A 23,372-nucleotide genomic window follows, 5' to 3' on the forward strand; every position below is an offset into this window, starting at 1 on the left:
GAGGAAAGTGAAGGAAATCAGTGGCAGCGGTTTTTCGGCTGTGGTAGGGGGAGGAAATACAGTGAGGCAGCATGGCCCCTGGGCTAGCTGAAGGGCCATTCGTACTGGAACTCAATTATGCATCAGTCTGRTGATCCATTGAACATGGTCGCAGCTATGCTAATGGTTTATCAAGTTGCCCAGCTGCACCCCCCGGCCACGGCACTGTGTCTGCGGAAAGGYCCCTCTTCCCAGGCAACATTAGAAATGTATTGGTGGTTTGGAAATGTGCATCTAATTAATGTTTTTGGAGCACGGTGCAAACTTGTGCAGAAAGTTTGCCCAGTGCTGGTGTGAGTGTTGTGTGATGGAAAAGCTGTGATTTGGAATAGAATGCCTGTCAGTTTATATGTGGATAATGGCAGAAATAATTTGAACAGAATGTGTAGGAAAAGAAAGATGAAACAGGAATAAAAAATGCATTTTTAGACCTCTTACTGGAATTTACTTGTGTGTTTTGAAAAGAACAGCAAACAATACTAGATTAATCCCCATGTCAGCGACRTTGCAAACATTGCTGATTTTGTTTTCTAGACAAAATAAAATATTCAGTGCTACCACTGTCCTTGGACAAGACAAAAGATTCATGTTGTATTGCTCAACAGTGTGTAATGTTGTTTACCTCCCTTGGTATGAYCTTTTACACAGTCAACATATAGACCGCCGCTGTTCGATAGAGACATGAAAACATATTAAAAGTACAGCGGTGCTGGGCTGGGCCATAGTGTAAATGGCTGCAGGTATTAGCAATATATTTCCTGCTGGCCTGACAACGGTGGCAATGGGTGTCAGCACTTCCTATTGGCAGAAGAGAGACCCAATAACTCAAAGGAAGAAAACAATCAATACACCCCCACCTCTGTTGTTCTGCTGGCGGTTTCACAACAGAATATGATGGACTGTGACCTTCATGCCTGTGCCGCTGCTGCTAGAGCTTGCTAATTATTGTGCAAATGATAGCGGAGAGGCCGGTAATAAGCAAGACATCACATTCTGACAGGGAATTAGGATCTACCAGCCCCACCACCTTAGCTCTATTGCGGAAGAGAGAAAAAAAGAGTGTGCTATTACACATTTATTAAGCCCTTTGCTGTTATCTCGGGAAGGACATACCTTCGGGGTGACTTATATTTGTTTTTCTCAGGTGCCAAGACACACTTTGGGATATATGGCGCTGTGCACTAACCTTCTTTAGTGTCATCTAAGGGTATGAACAATGATTTATATATACACTAGATGACATACGGGGGTTTGTTTTGAAGCCACCACGCCTCCATATTGGTACTCCCCCACCGTTGTAAAAAAAATATTTTGGAAGCTTTATAAATGCATTTATCAATGTCTACATTTGTTTTTGCCATTTCTATTCTATTGCAGATAACGTAATGCATACTTTTAAATTATGTATAGTGAGCTAAAAAGACAAAATAAAACATGAAAAAAATATATATACATTTCCTTAAAGTATATATTTTTAAGTATTTAAGAAATACTTAAATACAATTTTAATTKAAATACTGTAGAATTCCATTCATTTTTATGGAGGACTGCTCCTTCCGGGGAGTGCCAATATGGCCGACTGGTGGGTTCAAAGCCTCTCATTGGCAAATATATAGCATCTGCAATCCAGGGTATATATACATCACTGGGTACGACTTGAAAGGAATATGAGCCTCAGATCCCACATTGCTTCTAAGAGCAAATATTATGCATATACAGTTAATTCGGGAACGTATTCAGACCCCTTGACTTTTTCCATATTTTATTACGTTCCAGCCTTATTCTAACACAATACCCAATATCTACACACAATACCCCATAATGACAAAGCAAAAACTGGTTTTTATACATTTTTCAAATGTATAAAAAATAAAAAACAGATAGCTTATTTACATAAGTATTCAGACCCTTTGCTATGAGACACGAAATTGACCTCAGGTGCATCCTGTTTCTATTGATCATCCTTGACATGTTTCTACAAATTGATTGGATATGATTTCGAAAGGCACAAACCTGTCTACAGTATATAAAGTCCCAAAGTTGACAGTGCATGTCAGAGCAAAAACCAAGCCATGTGTTCGAAGGAATTGTCCGTAGAGCTCCSAGACAGGATTGTGTCGAGGCACAGATCTGGGGAAGGGTACCAAAACATTTCTGCAGCATTGAAGGTCCCCAAGAAAACAGTGGTCTCCATCATTCTTAAATTGAAAACATTTGAACCCTTTTTAGAGCTGGCCGCCTGGCCAAACTGAGCAATCGGGGGAGAATATCATTGGTCAGGGAGGTGACCAAGAACCCGATGGTCATTCTGACAGAACTCTAGAGTTCCTCTGTGGAGATGGGAGAACCTTCCAGAAGGACAACCATCTCTGCTGCACTCTACCAGTCAGGCCTTTATGGTAGAGTGGCCAGACGRAAGCCACTCCTCAGTAAAAGCACATGACAGCCYRCTTGGAGTTTGCCGAAATGCACCTAAAGAGTCTCAAACCATGAGAAACAAGATTCTCTGGTCTTATAAAAGATTTATAAAGATTTAACTCTTTGCACTGAATTCCAAGMATCACGTCTGGAGGAAACCTCGCACCATTCCTACGGTGAAGCATGGTGGTGGCAGCATCATGCTGTGTTTTTTTTTCAGTGGCAGGGACTGGGAGAAGTCAGGATTGAGGCAAAAATGAACAGAGCAAAGTATTGCAAAGCTTCCGAGCGCTCAGGACCTCAGACTGGGGCAAAGGTTTACCTTCCAACAGGACAACGACCCTAAGCATACAGCCAAGACAGTGCAGGAGTGCCGTCGGGACAAGTCTCTGAATGTCCTTGAGTGGCCGAGCCAGAGTCCAGAGTTGAACCCGATCAAACATCTCTGGGGARACCGGAAAATAGCTGTGCAGCAACGCTCCCCATCCAACCTGACAGAGCTTGAGAAGAATGGGAGAAACTCCCCAAATACAGGTGTGCCAAGCTTGTAGCGTCATACCCAAGAAGACTTGACGCTGTAAWTGCTGCCAAAGGTGCWTCAACAAAGTACTGAGTAAATTGATTAAATGACGGCCATAGGTGGCGCACAATTCGGATAAGGGGAGGGTTTGGCCGGGGTAGGCCGTCATTGTAAAATAAGAATTAGTTCTTAACTTCTTATGGCTGGGAGGCGCTATTACCACGTTTGGATGAAAGGCGTGCCCAGAGTAAACTGCCTGCTACTCAGGCCCAGAAGCTAAGATATGCATATTATTAGTAGATATGGATGGAAAACACTCTGAAGTTTCTAAAACTGTTTAGATGATGTCTGTGAGTATAACAKAAATCATATGGCAGGCGAAAACMTGAGAAAAATCCAACCAGAAAGTGGGAAATCTGAGGTTTGTAGTTTTTCAAGTGATTGCCTATCCAATATACAGAGTAAATTTGGTATGATTGCACTTCCTAAGGCTTCCACTAGATGTCAACAGTCTTTAGAACGTTGTTTCAGGCTTCTACTGTGAAAGGGGRGAGAATAAGAGCTGTTTGAACCAGGGGTCTGGTTGAAAGCCTTTTGTTTAGTCACGCACGCAGCCGTGAGCACGAGCTCTGTTCCTTTTCATTCTAAAGACAAAGGAATTGTCCGGTTGAAACATTATTGAAGATTTATGATAAAAACATCCTAAAGATTGATTCTATACATCGTTTGACATGTTTCTATGAACTGTAATAGAACTATTTTGACTTTTTGTCTGGACTTAGTGCTCGCGCCTTGTGCATTTGGATTACTGGACTAAACGCGCAAACAAAAAGGAGGTATTTGGACATAAATTATGGACTTTATCGAACAAAACTAACATTTATTGTGGAACTGGGATTCCTGGGAGTGCATTCCGACGAAGATCATCAAAGGTAAGTTAATATTTATAATGCTATTTCTGACTTTTGTTGACTCCACAACATGGCGGGTATCTGAGAGCTGTACTCAGATTATCGCATGGTGTGCTTTTGCCGTAAAGCTTTTTTGAAATCTGACACAGCGGTTGCATTAAGGAGAAGTTTATCTAAAGTTCAATGTGTAACACTTGTATCTTTTATCAATGTTTATTATGAGTATTCCTGTAAATTGATGTGGCTCTCTGCAAAATCACCGGATGTTTTGGAGGCAAAACATTACTGAACATAACGCACCAATGTGAACTGAGATTTTTTTATATAAATATGAACTTTATCGAACAAAACATACATGTATTRTGTAACATGAARACCTATGAGTGCCATCTGATGAAGATCATCAAAGGTTAGTGATTAATTGTATCTCTATTTCTTCTTTTTGTGACTCCTCTCTTTGGCTGGAAAATGGCTGTGTTTTTCTGTGACTAGGCGCTGACCTAACATAATCGCACTGGTATGCTTTCGACGTAAAGCCTTTTTGAAATCGGACACTGTGGTGGGATTAAAAACAAGTTTATCTTTAAAATGGTGTATAAGGAATTTTAATTATGAGATTTCTGTTGTTTGAATTTGGCGCCCTGCACCTTCACTGGCTGTTGTCAAATCGAGCCCGTTAACGGGATTTCAGCCGTMAGAAGTTAACTGACTTGCCTAGTTAAATAAAATAAAATAAATTAAAGTAAAGGGTCTGAATAAATGTAATATTTGGCTATTTTGTTTTATAAATTAGCAACAACAAAAAAAAGATTTTTGCTTTGTCATTATGTGGTATTGTGTGTAGATTGACGAGTAAAAAAAAKATTTAATACATTTTAGAATAAGGCTGTAACCTAACAGACATTGCCTCCCAGAGCTCTCCACACAGGAGGCCGGGGAGCAGCTTCACACTGTTCTGTTCAAATAGAATCAATCAGTCCTCTCTTGTCTTTAAAGTCCTTTTTTGTGCTTTTAACCTTTAACGAGTCACCAACCCTGATCCGGGAGCACCCCCACCACCCCCCACTGAGTAGCATAGCTAGCATAGCGTCACAAGTAACTTGTAGCATCTAATTATCATTAAAATAACAAGTCCAAGACACCAGATGAAAGATACAGGTCTTGTGAATAAAGCCACCATTTCAGATTTTTAAAATGTTTTACAGGGAAGACACAATATGTAAATCTATTAGCTAACCACGTTAGCAAAGGACACGATTTTTTTACTCCAACAGTTTTTTCCTGCGTCAGTAGCTATCACTAATTCGACTAAATAAAAATATATATAGCCACTAACCAAGAAACAACTTCATAAGATGACAGTCTGATAACATATTTGGTATAGCATAGTTTTTTCTGGAAAAATGTGCATTTTTCAGGTATAAATCACAGTTCTACATTGCAGCTGCAATCTGAAATTAGTGCTGACCCAGCCAGAACAATTACAGAGACCAACGTCATATAACTAATTACTCATCTTAAAACATTTCAGAAAAAATACACAGCGTACAGATATTGAAAGCCCAACATCTGGTGAATCCAAACAATATTTCAGATTATTAAATGTTTTATAACAAAAACAAAATGTAGCGCTAAATTAGCATAGCTATACCAGGCAGATTCGGCTGGGCGCCCACGGCAGTTCACATGCACAACAGATATGATATAACATCGTAAATTGGGTCTTACTATGGCTGATCTTTCATCAGAATGTTGATCAAAGTGTCCTTTGTCAAGATGAGTCGTTGGTTGCGTTCAGAATGGTTCCTTTCCCACTCCATTTAGCACAGGTACTGGTCGAGTGGCACGGATTTCTCAAACGATAATAAATCAGACAACGGAACACCGCAAAACTCCCGAAAAAATTCAAATAATCTGATTAAACTATATTGAAAAAACATACATTACGATGATCTGGTCACATGTATCAAACAAACTTCGAGACGGAGATAATAATGGCCGACAACAGAAGACAATCGCAGCTCCAATTCGCACGATATAGAGAACCGGAAGTTGTCGGTCACGCCAAAGAATTAGCTCTCATTTCACGTCAGTCCAGATAAACAAGATATTTTTCCTCTGACGTCCTCTTGTCACCCAGAGGAAGGCCAATGAGGTGTGTTTCGGGTCATAGGGGGCACGACCATATATAGGCAGAGCGTTGAAGCTGGCATAACACATCTTGCTTTTTTCTTCTTGGTCATGGAAAGTGCTGTCAAATGATTGTGTATCACTCAGAGACAAAATTGAAACGGTTTTAGAAACTAGAGATTGTTTTCTTTCCAATGGTATTATTTATATGCATATAGTAAGAGCAATAATTGAATAAGAGGCAGTTTATCTGTAGAGCAAATTATGCTAATGGGAAAATAGCACCCCTGTATTCTCAAGAAGATTTATTAAACACTCAATTTACATACTGTAGAATTCTGAATCTCTCAAAATGCAACGCCTATAGTCAGAGTGCAATTACACCACGACATTCGGGGGGCTCTATATAATATTTTTTAACCTCTACCACTTCTCTCTCCCGGATCCGGGATCCTCCTCATCAAAAAAGCTGACTAGCATAGCCTAGCCTAACGGGACAGGGATATCATATAATATAATTTTCATGAAATCACAAGTCCAATACAGCAAATGAAAGATAAACATTTTGTGAATCCAGCCTCATTTCCGATTTTTAAAATGTTTTACAGCGAAAACACAATATGTATTTCTATTAGCTAACACAATAGCCAAAGACTCAACCGCATATTTTCACCATGTTTCTACCGCATAGGTAGCTATCACAAACCGACCAAATAGAGATATAATTAGTCACTAACCAAGAAACAACTCACCAGATGACAGTCTTATAACATGTTATACAATACATTTATGTTTTGTTCAAAAAATGTGTATATTTGAGGTATAAATCATAGTTTTACATTGCAGCTACCATCACAAATAGCACCGAAGCAGCCAGAATAATTACAGAGAGCAACAAGAATGAAATACATAAATACTCATCATAAAACATTTATGAGAAATACATGTGTGTACAGCAAATGAAGATAAACATCTTGTGAATCCAGCCAATATTTCGATTTTTTAAGTGTTTTACAGCGAAAACACAATATAGAATTATATTAGCTTACCACAATAGCCAAACACACAAATGCATTTATTCACCGCAAAAGGTAGCTATCGCAAAACCAGCAAAAGATATAAAATGAATCACTAACCTTGAACAACTTCATCAGATGACAGTCTTATAACATCAGGTTAACAATACACTTATTGTTTGTTCGAAAATGTGCATATTTAGAGCTACAAATCCTGATTATACATTGTGAATACGTAGCATCGATTCACCAGAATTTCCAGAGATATTTTGGACACTCACCTAATCTGACCAAAGAACTCATCATAAACTTTACATAAAAATACTTGTTGTATGGCAAATGAAAGATACACTGGTCTTAATGCAACCGCCGTGTTAGATTTTTAAAATAACTTTACCATAACAAACAGCTTGCGTTATTGCGAGACAGCGCTCGCCAAAACGCAGAGAATAGGAATCAACATTTCCACAGAAATACGAAATAACATCATAAATTGTTCTTACTTTTGCTGGGCTTCCATCAGAATCTTGTACAAGGAGTCCTTGGTCCAGAATAAATCGTTGTTTGGTTTTAGAATGTCCTTTCTTCTGTCGAATTCGCGCCACAATGCTAGCCAATGTTGATAACGTTCCCATTTTTCTTCGACGCAAAGAACGGAAAACTCCAAAAGTCCCAATAAACGTTGAATAATCTGATAAAACTCGGTTGAAAAAACCTACTTTACGATCACATGTATCAAATAAAATCAGAGCCGAGATATTCGCCGTGTAAACCGAACGCTTATCAGAAGACAATATCGAGGTGCTTCGTGCGTTGGTAGCAAAGGAAATTCCTGACCTGCCACTCCAAAAGCTCTTGTTCGACCTCAGATCAAGCTAGACACCCCATTCCACCTTCCACTCCACTCTAGTGGAAGGCGTATGAAGTGCATGCATAGATAAAATAAGGCATTGTGCCTCCCGGTGGCGCAGGGTCTAGGTCTGCATCGCAGTGCTACTGGCCACGATCTTCGATTGCGCAGGCTGTCGCAGTAGGCTGCGACGGCTCGGGCGACCGGCCTGTGCGCAGTCGGCGCGAGGGGCCTGGGTAGGCACAATGCTAGCGTGTCCGGGTTAGGGAGGGTTTGGCCGGTAGGGATATCCTTGTCTCATCGCGCTCCAGCGACTCCTGTGGCGGGCCGGGCGCAGTGCGCGCTAACCAAGGGGGCCAGGTACACGGTGTTTCCTCCGACACATTGGTGCGGCTGGCTTCCGGGTGTAGGCGCGCTGTGTTAAGAAGCAGTGCGGCTTGGTTGGGTTGTGCTTCGGAGGACGCATGGCTTTCGACCTTCGTCTCTCCCGAGCCCGTACGGGAGTTGTAGCGATGAGACAAGATAGTATTACTAGCGATTGAATACCACGAAAATTGGGGAGAAAATGGGATAACATTTTTAAAAATAAAATAAATAAATATATATATAAGGCAATTGAATAGGCAGGCCCTGAAACAGAGCCTCGTTTTCAGATTTTTCACTTCCTGCATGGAAGTTTGCTGCAAAATGAGTTCTGTTTTACTCACAGACATAATTCAAACAGTTTTAGAAACTTCTGAGTGTTTTCTATCCAATAGTAATAATATGCATATTGTATGATCTAGAAAAGAGTACGAGGCCATTTCATTTGGGCACGATTTTTTCAAAAGTGAAAACAGCGCCCCTACTTGACAAGAAGTGTTAATGGGCCTATTAGTATTTTTTATGGGCCTATTAATAAAGACGGTATTTAAACGGTAAAAATTAATAACCTTTTAATGTGTCACACATTCTTTTTTCATCTGATTGTCGGTCGAACAAATCCCTACAAAATAATTCCAGCATCCAAACTGCATGTATACTCGCGCCATTTGATTAATGGAAATAGACTTCTGTTTACAAAACACCAAAAAAATGTGCCCAATGACATTCAGCGATTGCCATTGATTAGGCCTACATTAATTGATGCATCTTCCTGACAAATGTTAAAAAAAAAATGCAGCCTGAAAAGTCAGAAAACCTGAGAATGTGGCTGAAACTGTCCTGGTAAAAATAGAATGGTCACATGTATAAGGGCACAAGGCGAGACCCAAATGCAGACACAGGAGCAGATGGTYGAGCTCCGATATTTGTTATAACAAAGGGAGTAGGCAAAGGCAGGTCGGGGACAGGCAAGAATTCATAAACCAGGTCAGAGTCCAAACAGTACCAGGCGATAGGAAGTCTCGAGGTCAGGCCAGGCAGGGGTCAGAAACCAGATCCGAGTCCAAAACAGTACAAGGGGATAGGCAGGCTGGTAGTCAGAACAGGAGTGGTCAGGCAGGCGGGTTCAGAGTCAGGACAGGCAATGGTCGAAACCAGGAGGACTAGAAACAAACAGAGACTGGGAAAAATAGGAGCAAGGAAAAACGCTGGTTGACTTGGCAAACAAGACGAACTGGGATAAATACACCGGGGAAAATAAGCAACACCTGGAGGGGGGGGAGACAATCACAAGGACACATGAACCAGATCACAGTGTGACAAGTTGGTCAACTTATTAGACTAGGCTACAATGTGTATTACCATGAACTTCAAATAGGTCTACCGGTAGCCAGTGATATTTTGGGGGGGGAAAAATGGTTGGTGAACTGATTCCCGGGCGCGGTAAAAAAGCGGTCATGCTCCCTATACTTTCAATGCATTTTTCTGAAAAAGCTGGTTAAACAGCATTTACTTGTGTTTACCCTCCACTAGGCCTACACCACTGCTGGTAGCCTACCCTCTTAACCGAGGCAATTTTACACACATGAACACAGGCAGAACAGGTAGCCTACATTCAATATAATACATGAGTTGAATCAAAACATGTTTTACACATTGGTTCATGAGTTGCCTATAATTCATGAGTTAATGCTTGGAGTCTTCACAGATCGYGTGACATAAAACAATACCTTTCCTTCATTACATTAATGACATTTATGACAGTGTTATTTGTCATTATTAAGCATTTAGCAAATTAATTACAACATTGAACTAAACCCTGTACGAATCATGGATCTTGGAGATCTTGGAAAATGCACTGTAACTACGCCTACGTAACATTTCATTACGTTTCRCCGTGAAAACAGTTTTTATGGGCACAGAAATAAAAAATAATGTAAGCCTATGTCATTGCAAAATTGAATGCTTCTAACTGAGCGTTAACCTCTTCTAGCTGAAAGAGTCACCTACAGTGCATTCGGACCACTTGACTTTTTCCACATTTCACAGCCTTATTCTAAAATTGATTACACTGTTTTTTGTCCCTTATCAATCGACACACAATACCCCATATAGACAAAGAAAAAAACGGTTTGTAAATGTATAAAAAATCCTAAACTGAAATATCACATTTACATAAGTATTCAGACGCTTTACTCAGTACTTTGTTGAAGCACCTTTGGCAGCGATTACAGCCTTGAGTCTTCTTGGGTATGACGCTACAAGCTTGGCACACCTGTATTTGGGGAGTTTCTCCCATTGTTCTCTGCAAATCCTTTCAAGCTCTGTTAGGTTGGATGGGGATCGTCGCTGCACAGCTATTTTCAGTTCTCTCCAGAGATGTTCAATCTGGCTGGCCCACTCAAGGACATTCAGAGACTTGTCCCAAAGCCACTCCTGAGTTGTCTTGGTTGTTTGCTTATGGCCGTTGTCCTGTTGGAAGGTAAACCTACCATAAAGGCCTGATTGGTGGAGTGCTGCAGAGGTGGCTGTCCTTCTGGAAAGTTCTCCCATCTCCACAGAGGAACTCTGGAGCTCTGTCTGAGTGACCATCGGATCATTGGTCACCTCCCTGACCAAGGATCTTCTCCCCCGATTGCTCAGTTTGGCCGGGCGGCCAGCTCTAGGAAGAGTCGTAGTGGTTCCAAACTTCTTCAATTTAAGAATGATGGAGGCCACTGTGTCCTTGGGGACCTTCAGTGCTGCAGACATGTTTTGGTACCCTTCCCCAGATCTGTGCCTTCGACACAATCCTGTCTCGGAGCTCTACGGACAATTCCTTCAACCTCATGGCTTGGTTTTTGCTCTGACATGCACTGTCAACTGTGGGACCTTATATAGACAGGTGTGTGCCTTTAGAAATCATGTCCAATCAAATGAATTTACCACAGGCAAGTTGTAGAAACATCAAGGATAATCAATGGAAACAGGATGCACCTGAGCTCAATTTTGAGTCTCATAGCAAAGAGTCTGAATACTTATGTAAATAAGGTATTTCTAACAACCTGTTTTCACTTTGTCATAATGAGTATTGTKTGTAGAATGATACTTATTTAATCCATTTTAGAATAAGGCTATAACGTAACAACATTTGGAAAAAGGAAAGGGGTCTGAATACTTTCCTGAATGCACCATACCGTCATTAAAGTATAGCCTACTTGTTGGATGGATTGGATGCACATTGGTGGCTAGTTGTCTCGTGATATTGTTGACCATCATCACCTAATCCAGGAAAGAAAACAAATAATAAAGCTTAATAAACGGTCTACTACTTCTGGCCACGGATGGCACGGAAAACACCAGTAGCCTACTCGCGTGCACCAACAACAACAGAAAATCTATGAGCACTCCAAACAGCTGACTGACAAAAGCAAACGATGAAAAATTAACAGATAAATCTAATGTATTGGAATTAAGGTTATTTTTCTATCAAGGCAGCATGGAAAACAAATGGCGAAAAAAATAAGGAAGTAAAAAGGAAAATCTATGCTTAAAGGAGCTCGGTTGAAGCCGAAATTCAGCGCCGCCACGATGGAGAGGTGTTAGTTTCATTTGGAAGCTTTTATTTTAATATTTACCACGGTAAAACATATTTACCACTATATTTAAAACAAATAGGAGAATGGTTAAATTAGCATTATTTAGAGACCCCCCCCAAAGTTAGACTTTTGTTGTATTTAGGGGAGTTAATGTCTCATTCAGGGATCTGAGTCCCCCCTGGCTCCCCCATAATTCGCACCTTACCTAAAGTAACAGTAAAACTGACAGTACTGGGTGACTCTTGGAAGTTTGTTTTCAAATAACTGTGTCTGCAAACCCACTGTGCACAGATGTCAATTTAACGTCTATTACACGTTGGTTCAACATAATTTCWTTGAAATGACGTGGAGACAACGTTGATTCAAACAGTGTGTGCCAAATTGTATTTTTTTATTTTTTATTTCACCTTTATTAACCAGGTAGACTAGTTGAGAACAAGTTCTCATTTACAACTGCGACCTGGCCAAGATAAAGCAAAGCAGTGCGACACAAACAACAACACAGAGTTACACATGGAATAACAAACATCCAGTCAATAATACAATAGAAAAAGTCTATATACAGTGTGTGCAAATGAGGTAGGATAAGGGAGGTAAAGCAATAAATAGGCCATAGTGGCAAAATAATTACAATTTAGCAATTAAACACTGGAATGATAGATGTGTAGAAGATGAATGTGCAAGTAGAGATACTGGGGTGCAAAGAAGCAAAAAAATAAATAACAGTATGGGGATGAGGTAGTTGGATGGGCTATTTACAGATGGGCTATGTTCAGGTGCAGTGATCTGTGAGCTGCTCTGACAGCTGGAGCTTATAGTTAGTGAGGGAGATATGGGTCTCCAGCTTCAGKGATTTTTGCAATTCGTTCCAGTCATTGGCAGCAGAGAACTAGAAGGAAAGGCGGCCAAAGGAGCAATTGGCTTTGAGGGTGAYCAGTGAAACATACCTGCTGGAGAGCGTGCTACGAGTGGGTGCTGCTATGGTGACCAGTGAGCTGAGATAAGGTGGGGCTTTACCTAGCAAAGACTTGGAGCCAGTGTGTTTGGCAACGAATATGAAGCGAGGGCCAGCCAACGAAAGCGTACAGGTCGCAGTGGTGGGTAGTATATGGGGCTTTGGTGACAAAACGTATGGCACTGTGATAGACTGCATCCAATTTGCTGAGTAGAGTGTTGGAGGCTATTTTGTAAATGACATCGCCGAAGTAAAGGATCGGGAGGATAGTCAGTTTTACGAGGGTATGTTTGGCAGCATTAATGAAGGATGCTTTGTTGCGAAATAGGAAGCCGATTCTAGATTTAATTGTGGATTGGAGATGCTTAATGTGAGTTTGGAAGGAGAGTTTACAGTCTAACCAGACACCTAGGTATTTGTAGTTGTCCACATATTCCAAGTCAGAACCATCCAGAGTAGGGYGGGCAGGTGCGGGCAGCGATCGTTTGAAGAGCATGCATTTAGTTGCAATGGGAAGTGACAGAAGTCTGCAAAGTGATGGCAACCTTGATGTTATTTGGTTTTCTATTGTCCATAATTATCGATTGTTGAAAGTAATTCTGCATATCTTGTCTAGTATTTCTCTATTAACTCATAGCACCTCATTAAACCAACGCCGTTTTGTCCTCGCAGCAAGTAGAATATCTACCACAGCAACACATCCACCAGGGGACTTAMAGTATAATTAATTGACTTCCAAAACAAAAACAAAAAAAGTTGAAGAGCAACTTATCATCCAAAGAAAAGGAACTTACAATTTTTGTTTATCATCCTTTTYCCCCCTCATCGCAGATATTTTGATGTTCCTAACCAAGATGTCTCTGAAGGTTCAGACCAGCAACGTCACGAACAAGAACGACCCCAAGTCCATCAACTCACGYGTGTTCATCGGTAACCTCAACACAGCGGTGGTGAAGAAGATGGATGTGGAGACCATCTTCTCGAAATATGGCCGCATGCTGGGCTGCTCTGTGCACAAGGGCTACGCCTTTGTCCAGTACGCCAGCGAGAGGCATGCCAGTGGGGCTGTTATTGGGGAAAACGGACGAATGCTGGCGGGACAGACTTTGGGTGAGTCCTGTTTGGGTTCTTCTCTCATTCGTCTGAATAGTGAATACTACCCAGCTAGCACATAAYGTTCTAAGAACCATATGTTTCTTAGAGTTTGGTGAGARCGTGGTTGACCTATGGTTATGTTTGCATACAACCTTCCCACAACTTTCTGGGAATGGTGCAGGATAGTTGCTTGGTTTAGGAACATTCTCASYCAGTGCTTCATTTGTAAATCGGGAGGTGCCGGAACAAAAAGTGAGCGCGAGAGGGGGGTGACCTGGGGAGCTCTGAGTTCCCGGAATGMATGAAAAAAATCACCTTTAAAAAAAAGCATTGCATGCATATCATCTCATTTGCATAGTAGCATAGAGCAGTAGAGTAGAGGCACTTACAGAAGTTGTACACATGGTGAATATTGTTGTGGCCTAGGATCTGGGAATATTTCAGTAGCCTACAGCAGACAGATTGGGGTCTTCTCTTTTCAGAAGGAGCCATTAGCTTTCCAACTTGTGTTTTTCCACGATTGTATTTGAAATATTGYGAAAGGCCTGTTTTGTCTGCATGCTGTTTGTTCACTGACAGATTTTTCCTGTGTTCCCGACTGTAGTCTATGCCTTGTTATTGGGCTACACTCCACAGCTAGGCTATTTTTTAAAGAAGCTATTGATCTTCTGTGGTTAAATTATAGGCTTTGTCATGGTGTAGTAGGCTATTCTGAATTATTTAATTTCTTTTTGAACAGTAGGTCTAACTTTGGCAAATTTATTTCAATAAATCAGGGGTGCTGAAGCTCCACCATAACCATTCGGGCGGCTAAGATTTCTATAAGGAAATAAATAATGAAGTGCAAAGCTTGAGCGATGAGAGTTGCGGAMTCATGTCAATCAGCGAGAGAGGGAGAGAGATCATAGAAAGTGAATCTCTGAAACAGACTCGCTTCTCACACAGCCATGGCCACGCGTTGGTCTCAAACATAGGTTACAATGTTGCGCAAACAATAAGCCCGGGCCGGCCCTGTCAAAAGTCTAGGTGATGTGGATAAGGCGGAGTCAGGCGCAGGACACAGAGATGAGTAATAATCGTAACTGTACTCAAAATAAACAATCTTCCATCAAGGAGAACAAAATTCCAGAGCACATAAACGAGACAACTTGACAACAATAAACACGCACAAAACCATGATGGAACCAGAGGGTTAAATAGGGAATAAATTATAATGTAATGGAAACCAGGTGTGTACAATCAAGACCAAACAAAAGGAAAAATAAATGTAGATCGGTGGAGACTAGAAAGCCGGTGACGTCGGCCGCCGAACGCCGCCCAAACAAGGAGAGGCACCAACTTCGGCGGAAGTCGTGACAGGCCCAACCCAAATCAACTCTTAGAGTATCAGGCCCAGGCTGAAAATCRACTTTTTCACATTTAGTTTTTTTCKTGGGGGCAGAAGGATTAACGAAAAGGCAACTCAAATGAACTTTGATCGCTTTTATTATAATTTTTACTTTGCAAAATGTTACAATAATTGTTCACGCCATGCGAGGTACTGGATCCGGCCAAATATGTTCCAGAATGAAACAGTCCAAAACGGACAGGTCCCAGATCCTGTTCCAGCAGGATCCAGCTCAAATTAAGCACTGTTCTCAGCACATGGTAACTCTTAATAGAGAGCTTGGAATTTCATTACTTAAAGAAAGTTTCCTAAAGGTGGTTACATTTTATTTCCATTTTAGTATGTACCCCATGTATAATCCAGCAGCCTTGGCTACAGGTCGGCGCTGTTTATTTTGGTCTTGCATCAACTACCTCTGGGAATGAGAGAGCAGAGTGAGCTTCTGGGCCGCGGCTAAGAGCAGTGGGTATATAAACCACTCTTACAGCACTCCCTGTAGTCCTTATCAGGCCTTTGAAGAGTGGTGCTTGTTATCAGAGTATTGATCTCAATGGAACATGGAGATTAACCTCCTGACTGTGTGGTGAGCCACAGAGGAATACCAGCGCAGACTGCACTGCACTGGGAATCATTTAACACCCTGCTACTGGTTGTCTGGTAAAGCTTCATCCCCCATTACACGCTGGACAGTTTCAGGGAACTAAATGTGAGTGGAGGAAAAGACCAGAAAAGTCACATTGGGCAGTATTTTGATTTGTCGTGAATTTTTATACATTTATTTATATACATTTTTTTCCTCCCAATGAGTGATTTACGGAAAAGAGATGTGTGCACTTGACYCCGAATTGGGCCTAAAGAGATTGTTATCAAATAGATATCAAATTACATATCACTCTTCTTAGCTACACATCATCTCTCATGGTGCACTACTTTTGACCAGAGTCCAATGGGCATAATCCTATATAGGGAATAGGGTGMCATTTGGGAAGCAGTCATACTGTTGCTAGTCACTGCAGTAAATTGCTTGACTTGTCCACTTATGCAGGCTACACAGCTTTACACATATCACCTCTGTATCACATAACGCTCAGGATACCGCTTATTAACTAGCAGCTGGAAACCTCGGTTTTCATTTCAACTTTGTCCTCCAAAATTAGATCTAGGTTAATCAGCTGTGGCATGGGCCGCTGTAACCACTGGTAATGTACCCCGGCAACAGGGCCTTTGCTGCCCTTCATGCAGATAGATGAGAGGCAGGCCGGGGCCAGGTGTTGACTCTGCAGGTGCCCATACCCAGCTAGCACATAACGTTCTGAGAACCATATGTTTCTTAGAACTTGGTGAGAGCGTTGTTGTCCTATGGTTATTTTGAATACAACCTTCCCACAACKTTCTGGGAATGGTGCAGGATAGTTCTCAGCTCATTTAATGACAAAAAAACTTTACTTTACTTTAACAAAACATTTCCTAAAAGTCCAAACATGGTTACATTTAATTTAAATGTTGGTAATGTTCTAGGAACGTTCTCTAACTGGTTTGACATTGGGAATGTTCTCAAAAAAACATCTATTGGAATTTCAGTACTTCAGCATAACGTTTCCTACAGGTTTCCTYKTGGTTCTATTTAAAGTCAACTTTAAGAAAACTTTCCATAAAAAAACACAAGAAAAYGTTAGTAAGTTCAGAGAATGTTATTTAAAAACACATTAGTTCTCAGAACGTTAAMAAAACATCCCATAAAAAACAAAAATGTACGTTCCCACAACTTCCAAGGAACCAAATGTCCTAGCTGGGTAGGCTCACAGGGGGAATCAGAGCGGGTTTAAAGTGCTCACTGACTCATGCCAACGCTTTCAAAGACCCTGGTCCCGGCAGACCGAAATACTCGGACATGCCAACACAGACACAAACACACATGCACAGACACATAAACAAAGACTTTCAAAGATACACACAACCTGATGCACACACACAAACAAACACGCACCTACTCATATACACACACACACCTACTGAAAAACACACGCACACACAATCTGCAACATATAGACTGTAGGCTCACACCTACTCTCTCTCGCAAACACACACTCACACTCAAACRCACACACACAGCTCGTTCACGTCACAGTCAAGTTAACAGGCTTTCAGTGTGGAGTGAGGCCCCAGCGTACACCTCACAGCCTCATCCTTAATCCCCACACGGTGGGTGTGCCCAGAGAGCACAATCAGGATTGTGTCCACAGGAGCCAAAGAGAGTGACAGCTAGGGATCAGGCCACTGATGCTAGCTTTAGCTACATTCCAGTGGAGGGAGMGGCAGAGAGAGGCGTAGCATGGCTAAACACCTCCCTCTGGTGGAGATGGTAGGGCTGCACAAACATCAAGGTTGTCAGGCATTTATGTTGCCCTTTTATGGCTAGACAGATCTAGAATCAGCTTCCCCTCCCCAATCCGAATCTTAATCATTAGTAGAGAAAATGCTAAACTGACCCAAGATCATCATCTAGCCTTCTGTCGCGTTCGATCACACATTTTTTGATCATTGTTGAGTGGTCCCTGCATACCATCGCGAATATGTGATTGGAACAGTAGCAACAGGGTGTTTACATATGATGCAACAAACGCGTCTCAATAGCATTGTTGTCTGAAAAGCATCGACTAAACAATGTTTTGTACTGATGGAAAATAAAGGACTTCACAACTTTATTGCTCAATTTCACCTTTTATTGTAAAAGATAAATGATCAACTTCATCATCCAAGCATTACACGGAACACATTCACAGCCAAACTCATTCCACAAACCAGTTTAAATTACAGGTTGCGCTGACAACAAAACATAACTTAGACTTGTTTACAATGCACCACTTCTCTGGTGGGCACATCAGAGAAATGTAATATTGTTTAGAAATGAGATAYGTGTCAGCTAAGCTAACAGCGGCTAAATCCTTTATGATAGCAGCCATGTTTGTTTATGTTTGACAAATATTACAAATCTYCGATGTGCTTGTTACAGTGTATACAAGAACCGGACCACATGACTTACCATTTTTGACAAATCACAAAGCACACAGGTTATCACCTCACAGATTATCACWTCACATACAGGGAAAGGAAATGGAATAGGGGATACCTAGTCAGTTGTACAATGGAATGCATTCAACTGAAATGTGTCTTTCGCATTTAACCCAACCCTTCTGAATCAGAGWGGTGCGGGGGGCTGCCTTTATCAACATCCATGCCATTGGCACCCGGGGAACAGTGGGTTAACTGCCTTGCTCGGGGGCAGAACAACAGATTTTTACCTTGTCAGGTCTGTGATTCGATCCAACAGCCTTTCGCAATCTTATTGTGTAGCCTAGCGGTGTTGCGAAAGCTAACCGGGGTTGACAGATTTGGATGAAACCATTTTAGGGGTGTTTGTGGGGATTATAACTATGATGGGGGATTCATCAATAAATGGGGGGGGGGGGGCAAGCACAGGAGAAGTTTATAAAATGAATAAGAATAAAACCCCTGGAAAGTAACCATCGTTACAATCTAAGTCAGTCCTGACAGAGAACATAATTGTTGACAGATACTCATAGCCATTGAGTATAGAGTAATGATATTTTGTAATTCTGATGAAAAATCTGTGTATGAGAGTGAGTCGGATCAATCAGATAGTGACAATTAATATCTGCCCCCCAACCTTCTGGACWGTGAGTGTGAGATGTCTGAGGACAATGGTGCCCACCTCATTACTTTTTTTTGTCAATACATTTTTGAATKAATTTATCAACATGACATTACATAACACTAATAACAACAAAAACACAACACTCAACAAGACAGTAAACAAGACAGCACCKTTCAACCATATATCAGTGGTTAGAAAATGAAACAGCAAATAAAAATAAATAACTATATATTTATTTAAATGCCAAAAAAAACACCCATTACATATATATTTGTTCTAACTTATGCCCTAGCTTCTCCCCCGCATGTCCCTTATATAATTCAATAAGTGTTATCTTACTTACCCCATATCTTACTAAATTTCCCTTTCCTCTCCTGTAATTTTGCTATCATTGATTCATAAGATGCCGTCTCCACCATGAGTTTGAGCCAATCTGTTGATTTCTGACTATCTGCGCTCTTCCAGTTACGTAGTATGAGTCTWGCCGCAGTAAGAAAACCCACTGAGGCAAGACCAAACTCTTCTTTGCTAATACCTGGTCGTGAAATAGATATCCCCTAATAGTGGGGACTCTGGGATAGGCTATCTATGAACAATCGTATAATGTGTAMATTTCCCCCTTGTATCCCTGGCACACCACCCTACATTGGAAACAAAATGTTTCCATACATCTTCCTCAATGTCACAATTCAGATCCCTCTGCCAAATCAACCTTCAATTCTCACAGTTTCCATATTGTGCATGTGAGACTCTTTTATAAAACACTGAAACGGAGTGTGATATTCCTGACAACATGAAATATTGTTCTAACAAGTTTTAATCTCTCTGGAGGTTAATACTCATAAGAGACCCCATGCAGCTCCTTAGTTGTAAGTATTTCCAGAAATCTCCCTTATCTGGCAAATTAAATGTTCCCTTCAGGTCCTGATAAGACTTAAGCACTCCTTTCTCATATATAGCCCCTAGTGCATGCAGGCCTTGTCTAAGCCATACCTCCCAGATAAATGCATGTTTTCCTATGCAAACCGATGGGTTGTGCCATATGGAGGAATATTTTGGTTTAAACTGGGAAATTCCAAACATCTTTTGAACCTTAACCCATACCTCTCAGGAATGTTGTAGGATTGGGTTATCCTCTTCCGTTGGCTGTCTCTGAATTTTTGGGGGTGATAAGGCCTCAATAGGCTTAAACGRGACTGTGATAGACCTCTCAATCTGAGTCCATCCCAAATGGAAATCATAATTGTCCCAGTGTCTGGCCAATTTGGCTACTTCAAATGATATGTTGTATAGTTCTACTTTGGGTAATGCTAGTCCTCCTTCATCCCTTGGAAGATATAACTTGTTCACATTTATTCTGGGATTTTTCCCATCCCAAAGATAATCCTTAATCATTTGTTTGTACTGTTTAAATAGTAAGGGAGAAATGGTCACAGGGAGCATCATGGACACATAATAAAACATTGGGGACACAACAATTTTAACAATATATATTATACCCCATAAAGTATGATTAAGCAGCCTCCATTTATCAACATTATTTCTKAATTTTTTGTAGTCGTGGCATCATATTAATTTGCATGATATTCAGTAGTTCGTTGCTCAATTTTATACCCAGGTATTTCATCCCTGATGGTGTCCATTTGAACTGTAMTGAAGTAATTGCAACAGGAGKACAGAATTTGGATACAGGCATAGTTTCTGACTTCTGTCAATGAATCTTAYAACCAGATATCTGTGAGAAAATGTMAATTGTGTTCAAACCCAAAGGGATTGATGTGGCCGGTACCCTAATGAGTAACAATATGTCGTCAGCATATAAAAACAGTTTATGTTCAATCACTCCTTTGATTCCTGAATCAGCTCTGATTACTGCTGCCARGGGCTCCAAAAATAGAGTAAAAATGAGAGGTGAGAGAGGACTACCCTGATGGGTTCCCCTCGACAGATTAAAAAAGAAAGAGATCATACCATTTCTGAGGACTGCTGCTCTTGGATTGGAGTATAATACCTTAACCCACTTGATAAATCCAGTGCCAAAACCAAACTTCTCAAGGGTATTCAGTTGAAGTCGGAAGTTTACATACACCTGAGCCAAATACATTTAAACTCAGTTTCTGACATTTAATCCCAGTAAAATTCCCTGTCCTAGTTCAGTTAGGATCACTTTATTTTAAGAATGTAACATGTCAGAAGAATAGTAGAGAGAATGATTTATTTCAGTTTTTATTTATTTTGTCACATTCCCAGTGGGTCAGAAGTTTACATACACTCAATTAGTATTTGGTAGCATTGCCTTTAAATTGTTTAACTTGGGCCAAACGTTTTGGGTAGCCTTCCACAAGCTTCCCACAATAAATTGGGTGAATTCTGGCCCATTCCTCCTGACAGAGCTGGTGTAACTGAGTCAGGTTTGTAGGCCCCTCTTTCCGCACACGCTTTTTCAGTTTTGCCCACACATTTCTATAGGATTGAGGTCAGGGCTTGTGTGATGGCCACTCCAATACATTGACTTTCTTGTCCTTAAGACATTTTGCCACAACTTTGGATGTATGCTGGGGTCATTGTCCATTTGGATGACCCATTTGCGACCAAGCTTTAACTTCCTGATGATGTCTTGAGATGTTGCTTCAATATATCCACATAATTTTCCTGCCTCATGATGCCATCTATTTTGTGAAGTGCACCAGTCCCTCTTGCAGCAAAGCACCCCTACAACATGATGCTGCCACCCCCCTTTTTCACGGTTGGTATGGTGTTCTTCGGCTTGCAAGCGTCCCCCTTTTTCCTACAAACATAACGATGATCATTATGGCCTATTTTTGTTTCATCAGACCAGAGGAAATTTCTCCAAAAAGTACGATCTTTGTTCCCATGTGCAGTTGCAAATCGTAGTCTGGCTTTATGGCGGTTATGGAGCAGTGGCTTTTTCCTTGCTGAGCGCCTTTCAGGTTATGTCGATATAGGACTCGTTTTACTGTGGATATAGATACTTTTGTACCTGTTTCCTCCAGCATCTTCACGAGGTCCTTTGCTGTTGTTCTGGGATTGATTTGCACTTTTCTCACCAAAGTACGCTCATCTCTAGGAGACAGAACGCGTCTCCTTCCTGAGCGGTATGATGGCTGCGTGGTCCCATGCTGTTTATGCTTGCGTACTATTGTGTGTACAGATGAACGTGTCTATCATCTACCCGGCAACCAAAACAAAGGATGATGACCAAGTACATGTGTGTGCCTTGTAACACAATCTTGTGTGCAGTCCCTTGCTTTGGCAAGTACCACACCCTCAAACAGTATGCCTATGCATACTGTATGCCTATGCGTCTGACAGGAATAGCTGATTGACCTATGAGGTGTATATAATGACTGATAGCAGAAGGAGAAGTAAAATATGTGTGTGTGGGGGGGGATATCAAATACATTAATATAGACTTAGCAAAAAAAGAAACGTCCTCTCTGTCAACTGCGTTTATTTTCAGCAAACTTARCATGTGTAAATATTTGTATGAACATAAGATTCAACAACAGACATAAACTGAACAAGTTCCACAGACGTGACTAACAGAAATTGAATAATGTGTCCCTGAACAAACGGGGGGGATCAAAAGTAACAGTCAGTATCTGGTGAGGCCACCAGCTGCATTAAGTACTGCAGTGCATCTCCTCGTCATGGACTGCACCAGATTTTCCAGTTCTTGCTGTGAGATGTTACTCCACTCTTCCACCAAGGCACCTGCAAGTTCCCGGACATTTCTGGGGGGAATGGCCCTAGCCCTCACCCTCCGATCCAACAGGTCCCAGACGTGCCTTTTAATAAGTTTACATATTTTACATTACGTCATATCACATGTATATACTGTATTTTATACCATCGATTGCACCTTGCCTATGCCGCTCGGCCATCGCTCATCCATATACTTACATGTACATATTTCTCATTCACCCCTTTAGATTTGTGTGTATTAGGTAGTTGTTGGGGAATTGTTAGATTACTTGTTAGATATTACTGCACTGTCGGAACTAGAAGCACAAAGCATTCCGCTACACTCATTAACATCTGCTAACCATGTGTATTGTACAAATAACATTTTGATTTGATTTGAAAGACCCAGAGTTACCTGCTACAGAGGATAAGTGTTACCAGCCTCAGAAATTACAGCCCAAAAATGCTTTCACAGAGTTCAAGTAACAACATCAACTGTTCAGAGGAGACTGTGTGAATCAGGCCTTCATGGTCGATTTGCTGCAAATAAACCACTACTAAAGGACACCAATAAGAAGGAGACTTGTGTGTAGAATTTTTTGAAGATAAGTACACAACGCAGAGGGCGAGAGGTCAAAAGTACTAAAAGTCAATAGAATACTAACGGTCAATAGGGAATTTATCAATGGGAATAGTTGGTTTCATACTACGTGTGGACGTTTCACATTG

General features: G+C 41.1%; 1 protein-coding gene across 4 annotated transcripts in view; it reads left to right on the forward strand.

The window, feature by feature from the left end:
* The window catches only part of raly (RALY heterogeneous nuclear ribonucleoprotein), a 179,599-nt gene that overhangs the window by 75,007 nt on the left and 81,220 nt on the right, over window positions 1-23,372 (forward strand). For all 4 annotated transcript variants that reach the window (XM_070438344.1, XM_023983944.1, XM_070438373.1 and 1 more), the window contains one exon: window positions 13,612-13,890. In XM_070438344.1, coding sequence (XP_070294445.1) covers window positions 13,620-13,890 — 271 coding nt within the window. In that variant the 5' untranslated portion in view covers window positions 13,612-13,619. The remainder of the gene's footprint in view (window positions 1-13,611; window positions 13,891-23,372) is intronic.

Source organism: Salvelinus sp. IW2-2015, linkage group LG1 (genome assembly GCF_002910315.2).
Source record: "Salvelinus sp. IW2-2015 linkage group LG1, ASM291031v2, whole genome shotgun sequence".
NCBI classification, from domain to species: domain Eukaryota; kingdom Metazoa; phylum Chordata; class Actinopteri; order Salmoniformes; family Salmonidae; genus Salvelinus; species Salvelinus sp. IW2-2015.